Raw genomic sequence first — 8,781 nt, 5'->3', positions numbered from 1 at the left:
CATCTGAAGTCAGCTGTTCATGTCGGCTTTAGACTTAGGAGTGCAGTGCTGCCCTGCATTATTTCCTTCTTCCTCTCACTTTACAAATGACAAATTCGAATTTTGTTTGTCTTAGAACATTAACTTACTCATGCATGTTCCAACCAAAAATTTCTAAAGGAAATAGGAGACAGTGCTGAAATGTAATGTTTATTATGTAACATTAATACACAGTACTATCGCCATAGAATTGCTATTTCAGTTTAAATTCGAGCTTCAACTTTTTCCAAGTATTGCTCATAAGCAATAGCAATATTCACTACTTTTCTCGAATATTAAAGTATTGAAAAATAACAAAAAAGGGATATAAGTGATGAAGTGTGGCGCTTTAGTCGTAGCTCATTTCTTGATGCAATTTAAAATCACCGCCCATGAAACATTTGACTGCAAGCAAAAAACAAAAAACAAACAAACAAATGGGGTGGACCAAACTAAAAAAAAAAAAAAGAAAAACACAATTAAGCTTCGTTTCGTATTTGAGGGAATAATGTCGAGAAAATAGCACTGTTAGAAGTAAGGCAAGACAGATTTGAAAGTGATATTGCTTGAGAGTTTCCTTGAAATTTAATCATTTAACTAAATAGGTTTACATTAACCTATTTTGATGCAATTTAATTAACTCAACCGTAATTATCGAAAAAAAAAAAAAAACGTTGCGTTGATTGTGTTTATGAAGAAATTTTGGTAAAGGAAAAAAAAATGAAAATAAAAAAGTAAAAGAAATGAAGTAGGAAAAGGAAGTAAATTCATCTGACATAAGAAGCAGACAGATGACAGAAAGATAGTATTGGTTCTGTAGTAATCTGTAAAAAGTAACCTGCGATACTGAGACCAACCGACCCAGCTATCCCAGTCCAGCCCAGCTTATGCCATCCCAGCCCAGCCCATACAAGCCTAGCCTAGCCCATGCCATGTGGTTCAGTTGCAGATGTTCCGCTTAAATCAAAGAACGTGCTTGCAGAGAGATATTTATGTTTATATGTCTATACGCTAGTTGTGTAAACATATGATGTTGCTCTTTTCAGTGTTATTTCACTTTTCCTTTTGTCACACATTTCAGGCATTTCAATGAATCAATCATTGGTCCACGCAACGTGAATCAATCATTGGTCCACGCAACGTGAATCAATCATTGGTCCACGCAACGTGAAGTGAATTCTCGTACGTTTCAGTGTACAAAGATATAAAATGGTGTTATATTTATCGTAAGATCATTCAAAAATTTCACTTTAGTATGAAAATTTTTGTGCAAAAGTTCACTTAGTTTTGGCTCATTTTTTCATTAACTTTTCTTTCGAGTACCAATAATAATAACAAATTCCTTTCAGAGTTTTAAATTTTCTTCGCCTTTCTTTTCTTTTCTTTTTTTTTAGGCTATCCATTTCTTTACATGATCAAAGCTGTTTTGCAAGAAAAAAACTAAAAAAAAAAAAGAAAAAGTAGATTTCAGTCAGTCTGATAGAAAGATATGGCATTATTAAATTTGCACTAATCATTCTTAGGTTTGTATTAAATTAAGACTTCTTCGAATGCTATGGATTATTTAGTTGTTACAGATGATGTTTACATTTCAATAAAATGTTGGAGCTCTTCGAAAAATGATTCTTGAGGAATAAATTAAACAAATTAAGATTAAAGAGAATTAAACAAAAAAATTATTTGCCATTATAAGCTATATTTGAATCATTTTTTTCAAACAGCTAAGACAAATTTTGGAAATTATTGCAACAGTCTAACTTTGCTTTTAATTCTGAATTTAATCAATTTTTCAATTTTAAATTGAAGCGATATCGGCACATCCGGAATTCTTCTTGAAAAAAATGTACAGTGGCATGGAAGTATCGTAATATCTTTACGGTTTTCAGCGTTTTTCTTTTTTCACAATTTCATTGCTAACTTAACATCACTCAATTTTTCGCACTCTTCCATCATGATTGGCTGGCTGGTAGATAGATAAGCTAGCAATGAAAGAACGATTCAATTTCCAAACACTTTGTAATTCGCCGGATTTAGTCGGAAAAATTGATAAATAATTCATTTTTAACCATTATCAAAGTCTCGTTGCATTATAAAAACATAATTTATCATTGTTATGTGACAATCCGGTTGCCACATTATTTATAATCCGGTTGTCACATTATTGACAGTCCGGTTGTCACATTATTAACATTTCGTTATTGGTAATTGTTGCATCTAAATTGAAGTGACAAATACCCATTTAAATTAGATGCGGATTAAATTAAACTGCATTAGACATGAAGTTTTATACAATTAACCGAATCAAGCATTCGAATATTACGGTTTGACTTTTTGGTACTTCAAATAATTTTTAAAAATCCATGTTTAAAAAATTAAGCCTTTTTCTCTTTACTCAATTCGAAATTATTTATTTGCTATTGTAAATTGCAGAAACAGCTCCATTTACTGGTGCAAACTGCAGGATGCAGTAAGACTTAGCAAATTGCAGGCTCATATCTGCTAGATGTGATTATGTTGATCATTGAACTTGGTTGTGATAAGTACTTTGAACTATAAAGTACACAAATAATAAAATCAGTACTTCCACTTATTTGGACACTTTTCTGGCTCATCTTTGGAAGGGTAAAATTGACAGATATAAGTGATTTGAATTTCAATGTTTTTTTTTAAAAAAAAAAAGTTAAATAATTGAAAAGGATTTATTGGATAGTTAGAATGAAGTATCATAGCTTCCAGTTTTAAATGATGGAAAATTAATTCTGGTGCTTATTAATGGATAAGTAAAGGAGATAAAACTTTAAGGTAGCTAAGATATTTCAGGATGAGCAGAGAGAAGAGAAGAATGAAATCATTTCTGAAAATTTTCCAAATGATAAAATAGAAATAATGCTCAGCATACATCACCATTAGATTTAATTGAATTTCAAAAAAAAAAAAAAAATGCGTTTCTTGGAATCATTTTTTATTTTTTATTTTTTTTGTTGCAAGAAGATAACTTGGAGTTGATTATTTGGAAATAAAATATTCTCAGTGATTTTTTCCATTTTTTAACAAAGTTTTTTTTTTTTTTTCTTTTTCTTCATGGCTTCAAAAAAAAAAAAAAATTGAATAAACTGGTGATTAGAGTGAAATAATTCATTTTATTGTTGTTTAGAAGGAAAGCATTTCAGAAAGGAAACATTTTTTTTTTTTTTTTCAGAATTATTGCAATTTGTTAATTGTTCCTCAATTTTTTTTTTTATAAAAGTATAACTGAATTATTTGAAATAAAGAATAATTTTTTCTTTTTTGCATCACATTATTTAAACTAGTATTATTCAGTTCAGATTTAGCGTTTGAATGGATCAATTTTAGCTAAGAAACTGATTTATTTAACTGATTTAGCTGAATCGATGAGTCAATGTATCTTACTTATAGACAATAACCTCTACTAGTTACTTAATCTTACTTAATTAGATAATGAAGTTTGTGTTTGCTTTTTAGCAATAAGTAATGCCAATATCAATGACAACAAAATTTGTGGAAAAGTTGAATTTCAAGACTGTTTGGTTTGATTGACTGATTAACTAAATGAATAGATGGTTACGTTTTGATGGCGCAGTACTCTCCGACCACTTACGACCACGTACGTATCCGTGTGCCTATTCACCGTTAGCTAAGCATTAACGTTCTTCTCTAGCACTTTTTGACGATTTATCCACCTGATTGTGCCATTCTATAAGAAAACAATTAATTTAAATGGCTAACATTAACTCACCTCCACATCGACTCTATTCGCTATGTACAAATTACGCTTATCATATTGCAATCCGGATTCATGATTTCCTGATGAGCATAATGATAAACGGAAAAATATAAAATTATTTCCACACAATTTTAAACTCATTGAAAACTATAAACTGATATCATTTCAGTTATAAATCAATTGATTTATTTAAAGTCAAGTATGAATTTTGCAGTTTCTTTTTTTTTTTTCTGCTTCCAAAGAGCAGAAAAATTGTTCTTTGCTGCAAACAAAGTTTTTAGCTTTTCTTTCAAAGGGTCAAATGCACATCCTAGAAAATACTATTTCAAATATTTTTTAAAAAATTGCTGTTTTACAATGAATATAAATAAAGTTTCTTTTTTCGATTATTTCTTACAAAAACTTCCGAAAGATGAAAATTCAACTTAAATGTTTTCATTTTATTGTGAATGTTTCAAATTTCGTTTTTTTTTTTTTTTTTTCCTTTTTTTCATTGTATTTTATTTCATTCCGATATTGAATACATATTATCGGTCACTTCGATACTCCAAAAAATGAAAGATAGACCTTCTTTTTAAAAAAAAAAAAAAAAGAAAAAGAAACCCATTTTTTTGACTTGAATTTATTAGAAAATATTCATCTCAAGTTGAATGCACAACCATATTTAATTTATACGTCAGAAGAATGCTAAAAGCTTTTGCCATAAATAATAGTATGCATATGGACGAAGGATGATGGATGTATCTTGTAATTCCCTTATGACTTGCTAAATGTTGAAAATTTAACGCAAATTAAATTATACGATGTTGGATAAATTGTGCGTATGTTATGCTTCAAAGAGCGCATCGATTCATTTTGAGTATCACAGAAGCGCAATTTTCCATCAATTCATTTCATATTCAATAAATCATTATTATTTCATTAATAAGATCCAAACATCACTGTACTAACCTGACACATTCCTTTTTATTTGCAAAATTCATTCTGTCAGAGTAATTCTGACTGGTGGAATCCGGTAGAGGAATTCTGACCAATCCATAAGCTAATCCATCGATCGTTTGCTTTTTCTAATTTTCTGCAATCGCAGTTTATTTCTATTACGAAAACATTGAATATTTTACATTTATAAAACATTTTTAGTTTGTTTTGTTCGTTAAATATTAATTTAATTACAGTCTTTTTGATTATTAAGTTAAGTTTTTTTTTTTTTTTTTTTTTGAATACTTTAGCATTTTGATGCTTTATTATTATTATCATTATTAATTATTCCTGTTATTACTTTAGTATTAGTATTAATTATTATCGTCAGTGTTATTATAATTTTCAAATACAGTGTTCTATAGACAGTTGAAAGGAAACGAAACTCATCTCAAAGTACACGTTTCTTTGCGTCATTTAAGTAAATGTATGATTAGTTCCGTAATTCCGTATTCAGAAAAAGTAACGTCGTTCTAAATTGTTTGCAAGAAATATGAAGTGAAGATGAGAACTATTTTACTATTTTAGAATCAATTCATAAGTTATATTTCGGATAATCTTTCAGTAATTGTTGTAAGAGTTCATTCGTTAGTTCCGTTACTGAAAAAAGATAAAATTAGGAGAGAGAGAGAGAAAGAGAGAGAGAGAGAGAGAATAGAAGAAGGAGAAATGATTCCATATTTCTTGTCTAAGATTTTCTGCAACAAAAAATGTGCAGTGCAACGTTAATTATTTATGTGGTAAGCTACAGAAACTAAACGGAATTTTCATTTCAACATCTCTTGCAAAGTTTATCCGTTGGAAAAGGACATAATCTTTAATCTTTTTGAAAAAAAAAAACTTTTTTTTTTTCATTTACTGGAATGTTCGATTTGACTGGTAGTAGTAGTGTATTGGGAAAGTGATGGTTGTTCAACCAAGCAAAGGGAAAGCGGTCGATCGGTCGGTCGGACAGGATGGAATGGTTTCAAATTTTGTCTGCTCAAAAACTGTGATTGGCACCTGAACCACACGAACCAGTTCATTTCATTGTATTTCAAAGAGGATGAGTCACTGAAACATGTTTTGAACTACTCAATCATCGATCATCCATCGCTTCGTGATGTTGCTTATTCGAACTTTCCACCTGTTCTACTCACGCAACCATTTCCTGTTTCCTTTTCTGTGCTATATAACTGATAATCTAACTACTGATCTGGCTCTTTCCTGAAATATATCCTGAAATATTCATTAATATGTGAAGATTCATTGATCGAAATAATTTGAAATAGTTGTGGGCAGTTGACAGAGTAACTATAGCTATGGTTATGAGTGTCACAGTTCTAGGAAATGTCACATTTTTCGTGCAATTATGATATGTAACTGTGTTGAATAAATTTTTGTGCAACATTTGGTTGATAAATTCATCAGTAAATTGCCAATGTGATAGGTTGGACTGATAATGAAATGATGATGGTTGTTTTAGTTAAATTTGACAGTGAGGTAGGTAAGATGGTGACATTCGAGGAACTTTTTCATTCATCTTCGTTTACTTGAAGATTCTTCTTTCTTTATTGCAATTAGTGATATACTCACCTGTGAACCTCATCGTTCTAATCCAACTTCAGTACTGAAATTCAATTCATCATCAGATGACCCGTGCAGGTTCTAATACCTAACTATATTCAATTTTTGATGTGTAGAATGTATTTTTCCGCCTATGTCTGCACAGTTTCATTTATAACATTTCATCTTCCATCGTATTGGTGCGATACTAGATATACTGATACTGATATATGGTAGTGATTAACTTGTACGACAAAGGTTATCAAGTAATGCGGGTAAAAGAGCAGAGGACAACCCATCAACCATCTGTTAATTAAGATATGAAATGACTCTGTTCAAAAGTTATGCAACAAATTACCTGAATATCTCCTATCTTCTTCTTTGACTGAACATTGAATATTTTATCATTTATATATCCATTCAACATTTCCCAGTGTGCTAATATCGTATTCCCCGTATTACTTCAGCTTTTCTCCCACGTTTCACTGGGAAATCCCATGGTACCAGTGGTACCGTGGTAGACCAGTTCTTCTGTGTACCAACTCTCTTTGGGTATCTACTTGTGTGGCAGTGGTAGTGAAGGTAGGTATATCGATGAGTGAGAATATTCGATCTGAATTGAAATGTGAGGGAATTAAGAAGAAACTCTGATCCAACTTTCTTCAGTGATTTATGTCTTGCACAATGCCACTATTTCTCCCATCCTCCATCTGCTGCCCGCCCATGCATTTGCCCACCCATTCATCTACCCATCCATCCATCCATCTATCCACGCTTATCATCTCATAGTTAACCAAAATGCATTACCACTAATTTCCCAACATTTAATCCAATCAGAAGAGTATAAAGAAAGAATTTAATTTTTCCGAACTTACTATTTTGCAACTTTCTGAATCATTTTCCGGTAATTTATAACAATGATAACAGCCGGTAAAGCTATTGAACGAATTGACTTCATCACATCATGCATATCATTTGCATATTCGATGTGAAAAATAGAGTTGAGACAAGGACAGATGACATCTCGATAACATACCTGCACAGTACTTGAAAAAATTTTAATCGAATTCTCTTCGCTTACCCGGATCTTTCTCAACTGAATCCTTTTAATTCTGAAAAGCAAGAAAATGTTGCTTTCCAGAATATTGCACAGTTTTCAAGTGATCAGATTGATTTGTTTATTAATCGAAGACATTGTATGCATTAATAGATGTGAAAAAATGAAACTAATTATTTGCCACTTTGACAATTTTACAATATCCTTTTGATACTTCCAAATTTTGACGCTTTAAGTAACACATCTGCGATAAGAAAGCAATTTTATATGACAGTATGAGCTGTGATCGTTTATTTTGTCGATCATTTTGTATTAAATTTAACATTTAATAAAGATTGACCTGAGATTAATTAAGAGTTAATGGAAATTCGTTTCATTTGCTTTAAATTTAACATTTAAATTAACATTTATGAGTGTACTATTTTGCAGTTACATTCTGTAAGAAATTATATTAATTATTCTTGCTTTTCTCATCTCATTAAGATTTTCTGGCCTAGCATATATTTCCACTCCAGAACTATTCGACTATCATATTTCTTGGGCATTCAGTGTATTGCAATACCGGGGAGAGGGGGGGGGGGGGGGGAACTTTTCCTGAAGAGCCGAAATATCCATGGCCGTGAATCATTTTCATCTTTGTGCAACGCATTTTAGCCGATCAGCATTGATAGTGTCATTTCAGGCTAATTGCAGTTTTTCATGAAATGCACTCTTCTCCGATATATTTCTATTCCAAACTGCGCAATCGCTGGTTTTAGTTATTAATCATTTTTGAGTCTTTAAGTCTTTGAGTCTTTAATTTTTGAGTCTTTAAATATTGCTTATCCTTGTGTTCAGTCTGTATTTTGGAGTACAGTCCGATTTTCTTACATAATTTCCCTCAATTTACTTTTTATCAAGTCAGTCATTATTAAGTCATTTATTAAGTTATTCCATGACTCATAGATTTTTTTTATCAAAATTTATAAAATTCGAAAAAGTTAGTATCATTTTAAGTTTTACAATTTTTATATTTTTTTTTTAAAAATTACAATTTTAAGAGTTTAATTAAATTCATCTTTCTTAAATCTTTCTAGTTCAAAATTTCTGCTTATTTTCAGTTTTTTCCTTCTTACCTTCCATAATTTCAGTTCAAAATTTTGCACTGATATTACAAAAGAAAGGAAATTCGAAAAAACAACTTTTTATGTTTTCACTTTAAAAATTCAACATCAAAAAATTTTTCAGATTTTACAAAAAAAAAATTCATAAAACAAAAAATCACTTTGAATTGATCATAAGTACTACTTCCATCCATGATTTTAGTAAATTTTGAATTAAACAGTGCCATACTCATTACTAATTCTTATCTTTACACATTTATCCATACACTGTTATCATCATCGCTTCCTATCCATTCAAATTTCAAACAAAATTTTAAAATAGCTTCTTTGATCTT

At 30.5% G+C, this 8,781-nt stretch overlaps 1 protein-coding gene across 1 annotated transcript; it reads right to left on the bottom strand.

Annotated features, from left to right (window-relative positions):
- Nucleotides 1-4,750: 4,750 nt before the first annotated feature.
- On the bottom strand, nucleotides 4,751-5,766 carry Bm14349 (Uncharacterized protein; the record flags this gene model as incomplete). Its single annotated transcript, XM_043079562.1, has 2 exons — nucleotides 4,751-4,838; nucleotides 5,744-5,766. The coding sequence occupies 2 exons, from the start codon at nucleotides 5,764-5,766 to the stop codon at nucleotides 4,751-4,753; spliced, it is 111 nt and encodes a 36-aa protein (XP_042935496.1).
- Between the last annotated feature and the right edge of the window lie 3,015 nt (nucleotides 5,767-8,781).

The sequence above is a fragment of the Brugia malayi genome (assembly GCF_000002995.4).
Source record: "Brugia malayi strain FR3 genome assembly, contig: Bm_v4_Chr3_scaffold_001, whole genome shotgun sequence".
Classification (NCBI taxonomy): Eukaryota; Metazoa; Nematoda; class Chromadorea; order Rhabditida; family Onchocercidae; genus Brugia; species Brugia malayi.
Note: the sequence above shows the minus strand (reverse complement) of the source record. Positions and strands in the feature narration are given on the sequence as shown.